Source organism: Carcharhinus amblyrhynchos, chromosome 10, assembly GCF_965287045.1.
Source record: "Carcharhinus amblyrhynchos chromosome 10, sCarAmb.v2.hapA, whole genome shotgun sequence".
In the NCBI taxonomy this organism is placed as follows: domain Eukaryota; kingdom Metazoa; phylum Chordata; class Chondrichthyes; order Carcharhiniformes; family Carcharhinidae; genus Carcharhinus; species Carcharhinus amblyrhynchos.
In genome coordinates this window covers 43,051,316-43,071,399 of record NC_137333.1, presented here as the reverse complement: position 1 = coordinate 43,071,399, position 20,084 = coordinate 43,051,316, and the positions used below count along the sequence as shown (strand labels likewise).

Here is a 20,084-nt window from a genome sequence, read left to right as displayed (position 1 = left end):
TTCTATGATCTATGATCTTATCAGCACATTGATTCTTCAAGTGGCCGTTGGGTAGCCATCCAGGATCTCCCTCCCTAACCCAGGGACACAGATCAATTCCAGACCATTATTACACTTTGCAATCATCTAATTTTGCACAGGCTAGTGATTGAATGTGGTTTTGCATAGCTCGTGGGTAAACTAATCACTCTTTTTGGGAGCGCACAATCCTGTGTACTTGCATATCATCTTTAGATGCTTTACTGGAGGGCTTGTTTTTATTTTGAGTGCTGTTGGCTAAAACTATTGCTTGTCATTCGGTCAAGCTAATAACATTTGTGTCATTTTACCATTATGACAAAACTAAGAATGAAGGTGGTTTGAAGCAGAATTTGCATCTTTCGTGACATTAGTAACTCCTAAACAAAAACTTGGCTTTAAAGTTCTGAGCTGTGAATTTTCTACTACTGATAGCGTTACTACACGTGACAAAAGTGACATTATAATCAATTATTGATGAACCTTTTTCCCTCTTAAAGGTTAAATCTTTGAATCACCACCGTCCTTCTGCCTTGCTCTCTCACCTGCTTAAACTGTGAGGATGGGCATTTGATGGGTTAGCCCGCTCCTCACTAACCAGAACAGTTATGGGTGAACAGTTCCTTTCTGGGTTCTGCCTTATTTCTGCCCCTGCCCCTCCTTCCCAAGTTGTGATGAGTCCACCATTTGGCACCTTGTCAAGCATCCCAGCTAAGATGAGAACTCTCCATGTTGGTGAATCAAATGGGACGGAACATCTCTGCTAGTCTAGTGGATTACACTATATTGTGCTTATTAAAAGGGTAATATTTGACAATAAGGTCTTACAGCCATCAGTCTTCTATCTCCACTAAATATAACTACATTTGGAAACAAGTAGTTATTACTTCTCCTCAACCTCCCTTTTGCAAAATACATGACAAATATTTGAATCCTAGTTATGTCCAGCCCATTGGACTCATTCACTGGCTGCATCTGAATAGAATATTGCAAGTCTCAAAACTATATCTGAATTAATTCCAGCAAGATTATGCTCTAGTGATTTGCCCTGTACTGTTGCAGCCAAGATCTTTGCATAAGTACACAAGTTACAAGATTTATTTAGCAAGAGTTTGTTTCTTTGTTTTGTTTTATGTCAAAACAAATTTACTTTCAATTTTTTTATATTGTTTTCTGGTAGTCATGTAATTGTTGAGCTTGCAATATTTCACTTTTAGCAGCCCTCCATAAATTCCTTTACTTTTCGTTCAGGCCCACTTCCCGATGGCTGGGAGCAAGGCATTACCCCAGATGGGGAGATTTACTACATAAACCACAAAAACAAGACCACCTCTTGGTTGGACCCAAGGCTTGATCCTCGCTATGGTAAGTGAGCCTTTGCTGCAGATAATGCTTGACTTGTTTTTTAGCTGTCCAGCCAAAGTTTGTAGTAGTCCTTGTGGAAAAATTTTAACTGAGCAGATTGCTGTATTTTGTTGTGCTAGTCTCTGACTGGCGGGAGCTAAATCAAAACAGTGTGCAGATCACTGAGCAGGTCAGGCTGGGAGGACAAAAACGCTTTGAAGCTTAACAAGTGTTGACCTAGCGACCACTATGGGCCCCAAACTGGAGAGTAGCTTTAACTCTCTTTTTGGCACAGATGCTAAGCCTGTAATAATGCAACTAATGCTCATCATTTTGTCGTTCCTAGATAGGTTTATGAATGTTACAAGCAAATTAATAAATGTACCCAGGTTTAACTCTTGGCAGTTGTCTGGGTGCTTTGATTTCAAAATTGAAGTGCTTAGTCACTGTTGCTGTCTGTTCCGTTGCATGTCGTCACCTCCGAGATAATAACTATAAGGACCCTGATGAAGGAAGAATATCTTCCTGAAAAATGTTGCACAGCTGTTGAAGAGCATCTGTTTGCTTTACAAAACTGTTTATAGCACCTTGATGTGCTCATGTAGATTTTCATTCCTGCTTTCCCTGTGTGGGCCCACAGCTTGCAAGTCTGCGCATAACACTGCCAAAGTATCCCAGACAGGCTTAAGTGTGTGCCAGGACTTTCTTTGCGGTCGGGCACTTAATCTCTTCCAGGCCTTTTGAGTCAAAGAACTCGAGTGTAACTGAAGGCAAAGCAAGGGGGGGTGGGGGAAGCATGTGTGCTGGTGCAGACTAGATCTAAAACAAGGCTAAATAGAGACAAGCTGTTAGTTGTATTGAACTTGAAAGAGTTTCCCTCTTGCATGTGAGGTCAGGGACATTATATTGTGGTTTTCATTTATTTTGTTCTGAAAGCCAAGAACTTTTTTTCCAAGTTGCTGACCTTCGTTGGCAGACTGAGCCCACTTTGTACAACCAATGTTTCTTGTAGGGCTCGGTTCTTTTTGCTGATCCATGGTGTAGTTTATAATGGCCAGAATTAGAAATAAGGGCTGTGATTCAGGGGAACACTGCTTACATCATTATTCTAAATCTGACTACATGCACTGATTCTTTTTTAAATTGCCTTGTTCGTTATTTGATTGAGCAAAATTTTTCAAATCGACAGAAATAAAACATTGATGTTAACCACAGCATAACTTGGGCCACCAAACTGAATATGCTAGTTTAGGACTGATGGTGATTATGACATAACTTACGGAGCCAGATGTCGCGATCACCAAATGCAAAATCTTCCATAAGCTAGTGCAATCGGATAGCATTTTAAAACAAAAATTATTTTGGCTTAAAAATTCCATCATTTCTCATCATTTCTTTAAGAATGCTAACATGGTGTGATTAAAACCACTGAAAATGTATTTATCACAAAAATAAAAGAATTAATTGCCGTCAGCCACCTCCTAAGTGACCAGATTTTAAGGTTTTGGAAATAAAAACAGTGCTGCAAGTACTCAGCAGATCTGAGAGGATCTGTGTAGGGAAACATTTTAGATTGTGATCATTCATTAAATTATTGGAATTCACTTTTAAAGAAAATGTAAAGACATTTTCTTATTTTCTTAAAGCAAAAATTACATTCTTGTAGAAAGTGTCCTTTGGTTGCATCTAAAAAAGTAATACCTGTTATTTTCCGCAATCTTTGTTCAATTTGACTTTTCTACTGGAATCGGAAGGGGCCACGGATTTTAAGATTAGAACAGTAATTATGCTAATTTTGACAGCCTGTGTGCTAAATACTCTTTGCAGGCTCTCACTTTTGATATTTGTGCAAATCAGACCCTTAACTTTTATACACACCCACTTTCCCATATCCTCATCTATTCTATCCATACCAAAATTGGTCATTTGCTTGATTTTCTTCTGAGCAATAAAGGGCTTATTTTTTAAAATTTGTAACCATTTACTGTCCCTGAATTGCTATACAGTGGCTTGGCTAAGATCTGATTTGAAACAGGGAATTGCAAACAGAATTTTCAATGACTGTGGAAGAGGGCTCTTTGTCATGTGAACTCAACATTGTCCCGTGCCAGACTTGGATTGATACAGGTTCAGGTCCTAAATCCAATTCATCTTTCTAAATCCAGGCTTGTCTGGATTTAGCCAGGGCCTAATGAAAGTCATTAAGGTGTGTTTACTCTTTGGCCAATCTGTCCCCACAGGCTTTGGTCTTGTCCTAAGCTTTCAGGCTTTTAGTTGTTCATATTTGCTATTTTTTCAAGTGTTTAAAATTAATTTGGGTTTGCGCCTGCTTTAGGCTAATTTTGACGTTCCTTCTGAGAATATGGTTTTACTTGGTGGGTGGGCAGATATGGTAGCCTTTGCTAAGCTTTTAGCTGGCCAGAGGATAACGCTTAGCTGGAAGTCTGCTATGAGGATATGGTTGTACATGGTGGGTGGGCCAATATGGTAGCCTTTGCTAAGCTTTTGGCTGGCTGAGGGATTTTGCTGGGCTGGAGACCCTCCTACAACTGCCTGTTTTTTGCTAGGTAAAAGCTTAAAACTTGAAAAAAATAAAATTTGCATTGAGGAGATCATTTGACACAATTTTAATTTATATGGCAAACTTATATTTCCCATATCATAAAACTAACAGTACTCCATCTGATTAGAGGGTATATGTATGGACTGTTCCTTGGATGACTGGGTGGCATTCTTGATATAGATACTGTATTTAAATTATTTTATTAATAGTAAACTTTTTTCTCTTTGGCTATTTGAGATTATGTGGTGGGGGTTGGGTTGGAAATGGTCGAAAGGGAAGGGGGTGGTAAAAGAGCAGCAAAGGTTTAAAAAAAACATATTGCTGGTTTAATTTTAAAGCCTCCCTGAAGGCTTGCAGATGAGCGCACGTAGCAGAAACTCCCTCTGGTGATTAAATTAGAGCAAGAGGTTGGTGGCAGGGACCTGCTTCCAACACAGTATTTTTTACAACTAATGCAGATCTTGCAGCTTGCAAACCGTACTAAAAATTCAGTATTTGCTTTTGATGGTTATGCCAACTTTAGGCAAACGTGCAGTAAAACTCCAGGCTGAAGTGAGAGGGAGAGGAATTTTTTTTTGATCTTTACTGACATGAGTTTGAGAGTCTGGTTGAGGAGTTGAGTGAGGGGATGTTTTCTTCCATGGTTTTCTGTACTGACCTGAGTTGGCTTTGTTTTAGTTTCCTGTATTTTATAGTCATGGAAGTGAGTCAAACTGCATCCTTCTTTCCGCTATTTACGAATCCCAGTAATGAAACGAAAGCAATAGCTTAATGCTTGGGGTTTAGTAACTGGTAATGCACCAGTGCATTTGCAAAAAGATAATATAAAATCCCAATATCACTGAAACATTCAAGATAGGCAAATGGAATATGTAGTGATACCTAAACAGAACAGCTATATAAATGTGTTCTGTAATTTTTAATTGTAATAATTAATTGTAATATATCGGGGGAAAGAACATCCGACAGCTCGCTCATATCTCTAGAATGTTCTGCATGTGATATCTGCCTTCCATGATAGGTTTACTTGATGGTTGTGTGAACCTTGCCATTTAGACCCTTGCCTGCTTTTCTGAGTTGTTTTGCTTCGTGGAATCTCTCTTGACATCATTCATAGATTTTTTTTATCACCTCAAGAATACACGCACATTTCAGAGTTCTGCTGCAGATTTAAGAATCTCAATGCGTACAAATGATTTGGAATTGAGAACAGAAACGCAGCTAAAAAAGTTTGCAAATATCACACGTCGCAGGGGGGTGGTTGAAGATGTGGGCGGGTGGAGGGGGGAGGGGGATGAGAATGAGACTGAAGATTAATTACCATTTGTTACTCCATGTGGATGAACACAAAGCTGAGAGATTAAAGGAAGGGGAATAAGGTAGATGCCTCAAGTGTACAGTGTGACCTCGCAATATTGATGGATAATAGCTTGAGGACAAAGATGCATGTGTGGTTGCAGTAAGGCAGATAAGTCAATCTTTGGACATGTAACCATAATGAGGAGGAAGCAAAGTCCCAAGAGTTGATGATAAATCTGTGTGTGTTACTGAAATGGCATCACATTCTGTACTACAGCAAATATACCCATTGGATTCTGGCTCTTGTTACTACTAGATGTATATCAGTTTGGTGGTTCCATGTTTTGTTTGTATTTGGAGCAACTAAAATGAATGAACTGGATCAGATTGATTTCATATATGTTGGTTCATCCTCTCATGCACAAACTCATTAATGTTGTGCACAGGGACAGGCCTCCAATCAGTCCTGTAACAATCCAAAAATTTCATTTTCCCCATCACCCAGTGGGGGAATATGCCACATGGAATTATGAATAGCAGTACAGAGCAGATTTTCCAGCCATGTTCACCCCAAATCTGAAAAATCCTGCTCAAGGTCAACTGATGGCCCCCCCCACCAAATGCACAACAGGAATCGTAGTGAACGGGATAGTAAAATTCCGCTCAGAGGTTCTGCAGGTATTAAAAGGGTAGCGAGCTGAAGTAATGTTGGAGATTTACGACTAGGAATTAATGGGAAATAAGGAAATTGCAAAAACTTTGAACAGTATTTGGTATCTTCATTGGACAAAAAAAAACACAAAAACATCCCGAGGATAGCAGAATATCAAAGGACAAAAGGTAAGGCGGAGCATGAAATAATCACTGTCACTGAAGAAGAAAGTACTAGGAAAGCTAATGAGACAAAGTCGACAAATGCCCTGGACCTGAAGGCACTCATCTAAGGATTTTAAAACTGGCTGCAGAAGTTGTAATTTTCCACATTTTCCTAGTTCTGTGAAAGTCTCAGTAGATTGAAAAACCACAAATTTAAGGAAAGAGGTGTACAGAAATCAGGAAACTGTAGACCCTTTAGCTTAGGGGAAGAAAAAAAGAGGTAATATGAAATGCAAAGTCAGCTCCATAAGCTACAAAAATGATGTGGGAGAAAAATCAATATTTAAGAATAGATTAACCTAGCCAATTCTAACATCTTAAGTAGAAGTACCAGATATATGCACCTGTGTTTTCACGACAGATAAAAGAGAGGAAATTAATTTGTAGTGTTCACACTACATTTTAAATTTAAACTGACTCCCTGTATTGAAGTTGGAAGGTAAGGACAGGTGTATCCCATTCAGTCCTTCGAGCTTGTTCTGCCATTCAATTGAAACCTGGTTGTCTAATACATTGGCCACTTGCCATTTGTGACAAACTAATGATGTTCATCTTCTACATCTAAAATACAGCACATTAAAGTTGCAACAGTAGGTATGAGGAGGGTGTCACACTTTGCCATCTAAACCTAATTGAGCTGCTATTAGACAGGAGTGACGTATTGGTCAGACTGCAACAATATTTATCAGAATATAGTTCCATTGTGGGCCACCTGCTCAATGAAATGTGAAAAATAGTCCAAGATTTTGTAACTTTCTCTGTTCCTTTTTTCTTGGTGCATTTAATTCTAAATGATACATTTAGGTCTGTGTGATTGCTTTGTGTAATAATTTGAAAGCCAAACCAGCTTTGGGAAAGACCAGTGTTAACTGAAGAACTTGTTTTTAGTTAGTTGGGAGTTTACAGCTTTCACATGACAGTTGAGGTGTGTGAGTAATGCACAACACTGCATTTCCTCCAGTTGGGGTTGGCAAGCTGGGGCATTGCAGCAGCATGCAAATGTATTCATCCTTCATCCTGATGTGCCTGTTGAAACAAGGAGTGGATCATAATTAGTATAAAAGGAGTGATTGCAGAAGGTTGGCCTTGAGCCAAAGGTCTAGTAAATATCAAGACAGTATTCAGAAATAGCTGGTGACAGCCAATGCTTAGAGATTTGTCTCTGAGTCTCCTAATGTATCTAGTCTGATAAAATTGAGACAGAGTACTCTTGAAATTTGCTTTTGTTTAATAAACTGGATCACATTGTCAAACAGTCAGTTAACAGATTGTCACCGTCATTTGGGCATATAGAACAGGCTTGCTTTGCAGATCAGTGCGAGAGGAATTTTCTGAGGTGTCCCACTGAGGTGTCTTCCACTCAGCTGATCTCACTCAACCAGTACAAGGATGACAGAAGACAGCATGTATTCAAAGAACAAAGGAAAGTTTATTGCTAATGTATGCATCAGGAGAAAAGACAGTTAGTGAGTGCCGACTATCCTCTCTGGCATAACAGTATAAATGTGTGATTGGTATATTCTTCTGAATACTTCAATCCCCCGCCCAACCTATCATTCAAACTGGAAGATCCAATTACAATATTACACAGTATTACCTTCGCCAATAATGTTCCACCTGTCAGCAGGAAAGGAGCTAATTAGTCCATTGTACCTTAAAATCCCTCCCTTATTGCTAAGAAACCTAACTATATAAATCTGGTATGTTCAAGGCTATCACTAACGTTAGACATTTTAATGAGCAGAAGGAGTCAGTTCTTTTGCCTGAATTTGGCCTCCGTTATCGATATGGAAAATTGTATCAGCCCTGCTAACCAGGATATACCCTTCATCAAAGAGGTAGCTTGGAAAACTTTTAGAAGCTAGTTTCCTGGTTATGCCAGTTTGTGTACTGGTCTTGATTGCTGTTGGTTATTCACAAATCTATTTTGAAAAGACTATGTATTTCTTTCATTAATACAGAGTTAGCTAAAATTTGGCTATCTGAAAACGTGAATTTAAGTTTCCATACATGGACTTCAGTTGTTGGATGTGTAACATAACATGCCACTTTTTTACAGAAACAGAAAAATGCTGGAAAATCTCAACAGGTCTGACAGCATCAGGTGGAATGGACCCGATGGGCCACATGGCCTAATTCTGCTCCTATATCTTACAAGCATCTGTGGAGAGAGAGAGTAGAGCCAACGTTTTGAGTCTAGATGACCCTTTGTCAGAGCTCCAGCAGCTGCAGTATAATGGCTTTCTGCTACATGTTCAGCTGGGTGCTGCGTTGGCATGGATGTCAGTTTCACATGCCTGCATTATAGTCTGAGTAACCCTTGACCTGACCCAACTAGACTTGGTCTGATCCACCAGATCTAAAAACCAGCAAAGATCCAGACTCCAACACCGACTCTGTCTCGAGCTCGCCAGTTTTGAGACACTGTATGCTAATACATTGTATATATTTTGTAGAATGTGGTCAATACAGTGACTTGATCAACACCAATTTAGTGAGCATTGAAATCCTATTGGACAACATGAATTAGATCATTCATACCTCAACTCCATTCATCTGACTTTGTTCTATAATTTTCCGACAGCTTTATTTGATAAAAAAGCAAACCAATTCAATTCAAAGTTTCAGTTAATCTAGCTGGGTCAATAGAAATGAACATTTTCAGATTTTACATTCCTTTTTATGCTTCCTGATTTCACGCCTCCAAAGGCTGACTCTTAATGTGCTCTGAAGCTGGTTCCAAAATTAGATCAGTTTCAAGCGTAAAATAGCCAGTTTTCTTCCATCACCAATGGTTACTTATTTATCCGACCTCCATTGCTTGTCCTGGTACAGTCACTGCATAGTTTTCTTTTCCTAAAAGTTATCATGATGCAACCTGAATGTTTGGACTTGCTTTTGAACTGAGCTAGATAATAAGACAACCTTCCAAGTGGCTATCCTTCAATTTTCCACAGTTTAATTTGGAGTGAGCCCAATGAAATTACTTTATCTTAAGCACCCCTTCTATCACCAGTCCAGAAATGAAAACAAAACTTAAGCATATAATCTAGTCAATGTCTCAGCAATTGCATAGTGAGAATATCTTTTTTTATTTGTTTAAAAGTGACATGATGTATTGAAAATGATTTTTAAATTGCACTTATTGAAAGTGGCCAATCTTAATTAATCCACTGGTCTCTGGGATTACCATAGACCAGTGCACTGGAAGCTGGCTGCCCCAATGCTGCACAGTAAGCACAATATGAAGGTAACCCATAAGCAACTCACTGACCTCTGTAATGATTGTGGCAAGGAAATGGCAAATATTATCTTACACCAGAAAACTTAAGTGAGGAAAAACCAGGAAATTGTGGTCCTATTAGTCTAACACATGTTCTGGGAAAATTATTGGAATCTATTATTTAAGTCAACGTGACAAACTGCTTGGAAAAAATTGAGCTGATTGGAGTGCCAACATGGACACATAATGGTTGGTCATGCCTAAAGTATTTAATTCGATATTTTTGGCGAGTTTACTGAAATAATGGATGGCAATGTCTAGGGAAGTCATTTTTATGGACATCCAGAAGGAATTCAGTAAAAGTCCACTTGAGAGACTCTTAACTAAAATTCAAGCTCATGGAATTGAAGACTGGTAGGCAGATGGAATTTAATCCAGATAAATGCGAGATGATGCATTTTGGAAGAACTAATGTAGGAGGGAGTTATACAATAAATGGCAGGGCCATCAAGAGTATAGAAACACAGAGGGACCTAGGTGTGCAAGTCCACAAATCCCTGAAGGTGGCAGCACAGGTGGAGACGGTGGTGAAGAAGGCATATGGTATGTTTGCCTTTTATAGGACGGGGTATTGAGTATAAAAGCTGGAGTCTGATGTTGCAGCTATATAGAATGCTGGTTAGGCCACATTTGGAGTACTGCATCCAATTCTGGTCGCCACACTAGCAGAAGGACGTGGAGGCTTTAGAGAGAGAGTGCAGAGAAGGTTTACCAGGATGTTGCCTGGTATGGAGGGTCTGAGCTATGAGGAGAGATTGGGGAGACTGGTGGCGTTCTCCCTGGAAAGACAGAGAATGAGGGGAGACCTAATAGAGGTGTACAAAATTATGAAGGGTGTAGATAAGGTGAATAGTGGGAAGCTTTTTCCCAGGTCAGAGGTGACGATCATGAGGGGTGAGGCTCAAGGTGAGAGGGGGTGAGGTATAACTCTGATATCAGAGGGACGTTTTTTACGCAGAGGGTGGTGGGGGCCTGGAATGTGCTGCCAAGTAGGGTGGTGGAGGCAGACATGCTGGCATCATTTAAGAATTACGTGGATAGACACATGAGCAGCCTGGGAATGGAAGGATACAAGCGAATGGTCTAGTTGGACCAATGCGCGGCACAGCCTTGGAGGGCCGAAGGGCCTGTTTCCTGTGCTGTACTGTTCTTTTGTCCTTTGAGATTGGTTTGGCACTATATGACAGAGTATGAATGATGGGAACTTACTAGAATTGGAAGGAATTGACTGATCATATCCAAAAAGGATCCGGGGTCTCAGCTATGCAATATATTAATGTTTTGGATACCATACATCTAGATTGGTAAGAAGTGTAGTGACAGATGGATTTCAGTGCAGACAAGTGTGAGGTCATCTATTTTGGATTAAAACAGGATAGCAAAATAGTGTGAATTCACTCTTTTTAAAAGTAAAAGCCAAGAACAGTGGCAGTCCAGAGAGATTTAAGGATTCATTGACACATCACTAAACTGTAATAGGAATAATTGAAAGACTAATGGAATGTTTGCCTCCATATCTGGATGGCTATGGGAAGGGAAGGAGTTTTGAGCAGCACACTCTTTTAAAAAAAAACATACTGTATCTTGAGAAGAGTGCAACACAATGTTTATTTTAATTTACTCCTTTATGCCATGTGGGAATCATTGGCTAAACCAGCATTTATTGTCCACCGCTAATTTTTCTTGAAGGTGTGGTGAGCTGCCACCCTGAGCTGCTGAGTTCTGAGTGTTAAATCAAGAAGAAATCAGTCAGTTTATACTTTTTGGGCAATAGAAGGTTAAAGGGTGATTTGATTGAGGATTTTGAAAGGAATCGACAGGGAAGACGGATAAAATTTCCCTGTTGCCCAGACTGTCTTGGACCAGGAAACACAACCTTAAAGTCAGAGCAAGGCCTTTCTGGAGAGGATACGAAGGGTAGATGAAGTTTGAAACTCCTCCCACAAAGTTGCTCATCGATTGCTGAAACCCTTGTTCATGTATTGGTACCTTCAGATTGCCTATTCAATGTTGGACTCATTTCAATCCTAGGAGTATGTCCTCTGCTGCCAGAAGTATTGTAAACCTTTTATGATCCTGCACAGGATATTAGCTAATATTGTATTGCTGACATTCGGGTTCAAACAAGTTTTCTTTTGTTGTCGAGCTTAATAACTGGTTTCATACTATTATAGGCTCATTTCCAAACACTAGATAGGATGGCCTGAAAGTATTTTTTTTAAGAAAAAGACTACACTCCTAGCTCACCTCCCACATTTCACCCTCTGTAAACTTGACCATCCAAAACTTTGCTGCCCAGGGCTAAACTTCCTCAGTTCTGTTCCCCCATCACTCCTGTGCTCACTGATCATCTATGGCTTCTGGTCAGGCAACATCTTGAATTTAAAATTCTTGTCCTTATTTTCAGCTCCTTCCATGGCCTTGCCCTTCAGTAATCTCCTCCACCCCACAAACTTCTGAGATTTCTGCATTTTAATTCCAGCTGCTTGAGTTTTTGTCCATGCCTTACCTTGGCCCTAATCTGCAAGACTTCTCTACATCTCTCCACCATACTTTCTTCCTCTAAGACACTGCTTAAAGCTATTTCTAACACAGCTTGGGTCACCTAACAATATCTTTATTCACTGTAAATCAATTAGATTAGGTCCATCATTAATTAGTCACCAGCTCCTGATTATTCCCACCTGTGTTTTGGCCATTGCCTCTGGCTCTCTAAGCTCCTATTTTGATGTTGTATTTTGTTAATGCTCTTATAAGAAGCCTTGGGATGTTTCATGACATTAAAGACACTATTTAAATACACAAGGTTTTGTTGTAGATGCTAGCTTAATTAATATTTCAAAATCTGTAATTAATATGTTTTGCTAACTAAGTATATTGGAGTCATGGTAGGTGATGATTGATGCAGATAGTCTATGATCTCATTGAAGAGCTGAATGGCTAATTCAGTAATCAGGAAGGGAAACCAAAGTTTCACTGTTTTAATATTCCCCTCCCCTCTATCACAAGTTTTTTTTGTTAGTACAGTGTCTTTGATCAACAGTGTCATTTGTTTTCTGTGCCTGGGCAGACAAGTGCACATGTGCCGGTGGGTATCAGTAGCCATCTCGCATGGCCATTTTGCATTGACAGGAGCCAGTGTTACATAAATCCTTTTCTGGGTTCTTATTGATTTTTCTTCTATTTTCAAGCCTCTCTTGTCTACTGACTGACAACTAGCCTATAATGGTGCAAAATTGCTCAGTAATCTCTGCAGCAAAAGAAAACTTGTTTGAACCAGAATCTCACCGATACGTTAGCCAGTATACTTCCAGTGTATCAAACATGTTTCTGTAATGTGCGATGTTTAATATCCTTTGCGGGATTATAAAAGATTTACAATAGCTCAGTCAGCAGAGGACATACTCTGGGATTTGAAGTGAGTCTAAATCTGGATTTAATCTATTAATTGGGCTTCGTAAATCATCCAGTAAAGCACAATTAAGACATTGCACCATGCAATATATTGTGCAATGAGGAAATTCTGAGACGGCTGCTGTTTGGTTTAATTTGTGTCTATGGGAAAAATTCTTCTGTGAGGTGACCAGAACATAGCTATAAATCTAAATGGCTCTTTTTGAAGGTAGTAATAAAGTAATGCATCTCACTGTGGAGCAGAACTTTGACTGTTTTGTAAAATGGGCTTTTTATTTAATGAGGAAGTTGTTGATGCTGATTCAGGACTTAGGTCGCCACTGTTAGCTCCTTTTGTTCTACAGTCTTTGGCTTTGTGAATTGTGCTAAAAAGAACAAAGAGAACAAAAGAACAGTGCAGCAGCGGAACAGGCCCTTCGGCCCTCCAAGCCTGCGCTGCTCATCCGCCCAACTAGACCATTCGTTTGTATTCCTCTATTCCCAGTCTGTTCATGCGGCTATTTAGATGTCTTAAACAATCCCAGTGTGTCCACCTCAACCACCTTGCTTGGCAGCGCAATCCAGGCCCCCACACCCTCTGTAAAATACATCCCCCTGACATCTGTGTTGGACCTTGCCCCCTTAACCTTGAACTTGTGACCCCTTGTGTTCATCACCTCTGACCTGGGAAAAAGCTTCCCATTTTTCACCCTATCTATGCCCTTCACAATTTTACACATCTCCTATTAGGTCACCCCTCATCCTCCATCTTTCCATGGAGAACAACCCCAGTTTGCCCAATCTCTTCTCATATCTAAGACCCTCCATACCAGGCAACATCCTGGTAAACATTTTCTGTACTCTCTCCAAAGCCTCCACGTTCTTCTGGTAGTGTGGTGACCAGAATTGGATGCAGTATTCCAAATGTGGCCTAACCAACGTGCTATATAGCTGCAATATCATATGCCAACTTTTATACTCTGTGCCCTGTCCAATAAAGGCAAGCATATATGCCTTCTTCACCCTCTCCATCTGTGCTGCCACCTTTAGGGATCTGTGGACTTGCACACCCAGGTCCCTCTCTGTGTCTATACTCCTGATGGTTCTGCCATTTATTGTACAGCTCCTCCCTACATTAGGTCTACAGCTTGGAAATGGTCATTTAATGCAACAGGAATGAAGCAGTCCAGAGTAATTACCCTACTGCCAGATAAAGGTCAGCCACATGATTACAGAGAAACAAAGGATGTCATGGATGAAGCAGTAAATAGTAGGTGGGATTATTACTATAGGCCAGAGGTAATGGCCTGCTTATTATAGCTCAGGATGGAACAATCAGGAGCTGTGACTAATTAATTAATGATGGACGTAATCAATTGAAATGACAGTGAATAAAGTACATTATTTGTGAGAAGACCGTTAGAGCTAAGTCTCAAAGGCTCAATTATTTGCAGCACAAGGTTGGACTAAATTTTTGATTAGTTTCCTTGGAGGCCAGATGCACCATATGTTTTGTTGGAATGTGTAATTTGATCTTGTGTGCTGTAGAATTCTGTAATCTGCGATGTTTAATTTTACCCATTCATTAAAGGCTGGCACACAATGATCAGCTGAGGCACAATTGCAAGCATATTGCTTTCAAAACAACTGGTGGTGTTCACATCTCTTAGGTTAAGAGCACTTGCTATTGAACTGGAGGAGGAAAGGCTGAGGCCAAGGAGGGATTGCAACATGATGAGAATTTAAGAATCAACAAGTGTTGGTGCACCACATACCAGTGAAAAACAATCTCAAAATGATGGGTGTATTCTGCAACTTCGGACGCTTGCAACATAATTTTCAATCAGATTAATCTCATTGAGGGTGGGCTTCATCCACAGGGAACAGTTTGTCCCCAGTTGTCCAGACTTCTCATGATTTTGAACACCTCTACCAAATCTTCTCTCAATCTTTTATGAGAAGAATAGCCTCAGCTTCTCCAATGAGCAAGTCCAGTAAATCTTTTGTGCACTCTCTCTAATGCTTTCATACCCTTCCTAAAGTCTAGTACTCAGAATTTGATGTAATATTCCAGTTCATGTTGAGCATGTTTTATAAAGGTTTACAACAGCTTCCTTACTTTCGTACCCTGCTTCTATTTACAAACCTAGTTTTCAACCATATTCTCAGCCTACCTGGCTGGCTTCTTTAATCTGTCCACCTAATTTAACATTCCTGATACCATTTAGTTGATCTCCTCTGCATTCTTTCTCAGGCCCTTGATGTCCATCCACTAGTGCCCAGAGTCAGGCAAAATACTCTTAGTGAACCATAACCAATGTTTTAAAAGGATTTATTATAACTTCCTTGCTTTGTACATGCTGCTTCTATATTTAAAGCCAAAAATCCTTTATTTTTAACGTTTTTTTATTGTCCTATCACTGTCAAAGATTTGAGCAGGAACACCCCAGCGCGCTCTTGTCCTAGCATTTCTTTTAAATTACATCATTAATTTGTATTGCCTCTCCTCATTCTTACTACCAAAGCTATTGATGTCACGCTTGTCAGAACCAAATTTCATTTGTCATGTGTCTACCCATTATTGGTCTCTCTGACCTCCCCAAAGTTTTTCTCTCTGTTTACTAAATTTCAGAGTGTAGAGTCCATCACAAACTTCAAAATGTTGCCTTTTCTACCCATGTCCAGAATATTAATACTTATCAAAAAGGGCAATGGTCTCAACACCAACCCAAGTGACACCACTAGTTTGAAAATGAACTGTTTACCTATCTCTGCTTTCTGTTCTTTGGCCAGTTTTGTATCCATGCAACCCTTTAATCACATAAACTAACAAATCTGTTGTGGTGTTTATCAAGTGCTTTTTGAAAACGGAGGCATACATCAACTGCTTTACCTTCATCGGCCCTCTTCGTTACTTCATTAAAGAACTCTCATCCAAGTTAATCAAACATGCCTTTCTTCTGTGCCATGTTGGCTTTCAACTACCATAAAGAATTGCATAATGGCTGAATTTTTAGCGAAGTTGACGTTTACACACATTTTTTGAGGGACTGATATACATGCATAATTTGTGCTCGCACAGCACAAAGATCAAAGCAAAATCTTGAGTGAAATCCAAGAAAGGCCATTGCTCTGTTAAGTTTAAAAAGTACGCAGTTGTAGGTTTACTTTCAGCTGTTGGCAGTCATTATTTCGCTGGTTGTTAAGATTCCACCAACAGTTTAAATCATGGAATAAAGCAAAGACCAGTAAACTACGTAAAAATAATAACTCCAGCGATTCAAAAAATTGACAATATCCACTTGCTCCCCCTTTGAGCCGGTGGTGGTGTAAATGGGAAAAGCAGGATCATTGACAGTGGTTGTCTGTAAAGAACAGAGTGTTATGATGTAAAATTTGTTGAAATCTGGAAGGCTGTGAAGTGCCAGATTGAAAGATGAAGTGGTGATCCTTAAGCTTGCGTTGCACTTTATCTCACCTCTCACCTGATGAAGGGGCAGCATTCCAAAAGCTAGTGGCTTGTGCTACCAAATAAACCTGTTGGACTTTAACCTGGTGTTGTGAGACATCTTGCTGTATTTATTTCATTGCAGTTTGTGGGACCTTGCTGTGCACACACATGTTCTGTTTCCTGCATTACAGTGATTACTTAATTGGCTATAAAGCACTCTGGGAAGATTGTAAAAAGTGTTATATAAATACAAGTCTGTTTGATGTTTGTTATTCTCATCTGGACTATTAGGTGTGCAAACCTTTTGTTCCTAGGCCAGTATTTTCAATACATTGTGCGTGCTGGGTGTGTTGTCAACTACTGTGTATAACAGCATTAGGAAGTGTGGTCTTTGCTCTTCACTTGGCTAAGGCTGCTTTTTCTAGCATATTCCCTTAGCAAAATTGAAGTTGTTTAAAAATTACACATGGGAATCTATTCTTAGCTGTAAATGAATTAAATGGCATGAATTGCTGACTGTGAAATCACTAAATTCTGCTAAGCTATGGTGGTTTTTCCATATCCATCTTTCTGCAACAAACTATTGATTCATTAGCAATGATAGTGAATAACTGCTTGCATTTTCTGAGCAAAATTGCTGGTATGGTAAGTGGAAGTATTTAGTCCTGGAACATTGTTGTTGAAGAGAGAGGTTTGTTGGTATTGCACAAGCTTTAATGTGCATCTGGCAGCACTGGTGTTATATCTGGGCGTGTTTGTTAACATTGGATGCTGAAAACCAACTGTTGTTCAAACCGCATGGTGGCACAGTGGTTAGCACTGTTGCCTCAGCACCAGGGACCTGAGTTCAATTCCAGCCTTGGGTAACTGGCTGTTTGCACGTTCTCCCCATGTCTGTGTGGGTTTCCTCCCACAGTTCAGAGTTGTGCAGGTTAGGTTGATTGGTCACGCTAAATTGTCCCTGAGTGTATAAGTTAGTGAAGTAACTACATTTGGGATTGGGCCTACGTGGGATGCAATGTCGGAGAATTGGTGCGGACTTGATGAGCCAAATAGACCTTCTACACTGTAGGTATTCTATGATTCCATGAAAAAGTTAAACCAAGAATGTTGCTCACTGGCACTGGATTTTAAGTAGCTCCAGTCAATTACTTTGCATATACACAACTACATTGATGCTGATGTTTATTAGTCACAGCAAAGACACAAATCAAATGGCTCTGGGTGTAATCTGAATAACTTTTCACGTGGCCCTTCGCAGAAGGTCAACAGTAACACTCTGATTCTAGGGCTTTTACATGGTAAGAAGTCTGACAACACCAGGTCCAAGTCCAACCAATTTATTTGACAGTAAACTCACAACCTTTCGAGGTTCCCCTCTTTGTCAGGTGAATGAAGAGTTCTGGCCTCAGACAGAGCGTATAAAGCACAGACAGTTTCAGTAATCTGGCCAGAACTCTTCATTCACCTGATGAAGAGGGGAACCTCAAAAGCTTGTGAGTTTACTATCAAATGAATCGGTTGGACTTAAACCTGGTGTTGTCAGACTTCTTACTGTGTTTATCCCCCTCCAACGCCGGCATCTCCGCATCTTGGGCTTTTGACATGATTATACTGATTTCCAAATTATAAACAACACAATTCATAAATTGTCAGCCAGCAGGAAAGTAAGAAATAGTAGCCACAAAGTATAGTCTCAATTACTTTTTCTAAGCCAATCATAAAGGATTAAATGACTCTTTCAAAATTGATTGAATGACCCGTAGATTTGATAAATTATATGTTTCACATATAATTGTTGCGGGCGCAACAAGAAATTAAGAAGGCTAATCAAATGTTATCATTTATTGGGAGAGGAATGGAACATAAAAGTGATGATAAATAAAAGCAAAATACTGTGGATGCTGGAAATCTGAAATAAAAACAGGAAATGCTGGAAAAATTCAACATCCCAGTTTCAAGTCCATATGATCCTTCTCCAGAACTGTAAGAAGTTTGAGTTTCAGTTGTACAGGGCATTAGTGAGAAAACATGAATACTGGTGCAGTTTTGGTCTCTTTATTTAAGGAAGGATGAAAATGTACTGGAAGTGGTTCAGAAGATGTTTACGAGACTGATGGATGAGTAGGCAATTAGATAGATTGGAGTTCAGAACAGTGAGGGGTGACTGACACGTGGAGGATGTGGAAAGGATGTTTTCCCTTGTGGGTGAGTCCAGAACTTGGGGCCGTTTTAAGGATGGCCCCTTTTCAGGACAGAGATTAGGAGAAATATTTTGAGGGTTGTGAGACTTTGAAACACTCTGCCTCAGAACACAATGGAAGTGGGACCATTGAGTATTTTCAAGATATTGATTCTTGTTGGTCAGGGGAATCTGAAGTTATTGGGACTGGATGGATATGTGGAATTCAAAACAAACTGATCAGCCATGATCTTATTGGTGGAGCAGGCACAAGGGGCTGAATGGCCAAAATGATTGTATTTTCTATTTAATTTTAAATTCCACATATATATTTTTAGCGAGTTGAATAAAATATGGTTACATTGTGAGTAAGGCCCTTGAAAGGGTCCTAAACAGCCAATGCCATTGCTCAGAATGAGGGGCTTTAGGCTGGTTGCTGCCATGACTTTTCAGATGATCCTGCTGCTTAATGTTCTATTGATTATTCATGGGTCTAATTTGGAAGTACAATGGGAAGTTTTGAACTTTAGTGCAGGATTATGGTAACTAAAGAGGCAAACAGGAGCTAGATTAATGATTAATTTGTCCCTCCATTAATGTGAAAAATGGGATTACAAGAGCCTAGCTGAAATTGCTGTAAGGTTGTGAAAATACAGAAAGTCAGGGAAAATAAGTACCAGGTGCAGGTTCATATGAGTTAGCCAACTTCAGTGCAATTTCATTTTACTTAATTGAAGTAATAACTATTCAGATTATTGATTGATACAACTGGTCTATCTCTTGTTTTATTGCTATTAAGTTGAATAGAAACTGGCATTTTTTTCTGATCGTTAACAAGAGAACCAGTCTTTAATAACAGGTTACACTTTACCAGGCAGATCTAAAACTAGGCATCCAAAATCCAATTAGTACACATTTTGTTGAAAAATCTAAAAAGTACTAGCAGTACATAGTAAGGTTAGCTAGTATCTTAAAGTAAAAGGTCAGAGTTATGTCTTCAGTTAGAATTATGTGATGATGTCACTCTACAAAGGACTAAAGTACAAAACTGCATAAACTATTGCATTACATTTTGTTCCAATATTTCTTAAGAATACTGCTAGGTAGTATTTGGTAGCGCTTAGTCCAAACACATGCTGAAAAATCTCTAATATATTTTCCTGTTTTAAATTTGAATGTACTTGCTTTGGAATTATTTTCTTACATACTGTGTCCCTGTAAATGTTGTCAAGGTATCTCAAGTTTTATAGTAATACACTTGCAAATAATAAATTCAGAAATACAGTATATAGAACCTTGAGGACACTTGAGACACATGTCCACTGCTCTTGAAAATCCATATTTGCACAACACTGAAATATTTGATACCAAATTTTAATATGATGAAGATTTACCAGACTGGCATGCAGCTCATGATGGACTCTGACTATATCTGGTATTACCTGAGCCTAGGACACATCCAAAGCTTTTAATTGAGGTTGATTTTTTGACAGTGAGTGGATTTGTCTAAGAACTTGTGGGTATTTTGCATGCCAATTGCAATATTGAAACCCAGATATTCTAGGATATTCAGAGCTGTATGAATTGTTGAGATGTTTGAGTAGAGTCCAAAGCTTTTTAGAATTTTTTTGGCATTTCTGGGAAATATTTGCATTTGGTTTAAATTTGAACCACT

General features: G+C 39.3%; 1 protein-coding gene and 1 long non-coding RNA gene across 3 annotated transcripts in view; one reads left to right on the top strand and one right to left on the bottom strand.

Moving 5' to 3' along the window:
* The window catches only part of yap1 (Yes1 associated transcriptional regulator), a 122,612-nt gene that overhangs the window by 84,042 nt on the left and 18,486 nt on the right, over positions 1-20,084 (top strand). Inside the window, exon 3 of one of the 2 annotated variants that reach the window (XM_080196936.1) lies at positions 1,270-1,383. The exons of the other annotated variant lie outside the window; for it this stretch is intronic. Coding sequence (XP_080053062.1) covers positions 1,270-1,383 — 114 coding nt within the window. The remainder of the gene's footprint in view (positions 1-1,269; positions 1,384-20,084) is intronic. 2 annotated transcript variants of the gene reach the window in all.
* LOC145348893 (uncharacterized) overlaps positions 4,469-20,084 on the bottom strand; it is a 64,412-nt gene continuing 48,796 nt past the window's right edge. The window contains exon 4 of the long non-coding RNA XR_013888031.1: positions 4,469-7,126. This is a non-coding gene — a long non-coding RNA (uncharacterized LOC145348893). The remainder of the gene's footprint in view (positions 7,127-20,084) is intronic.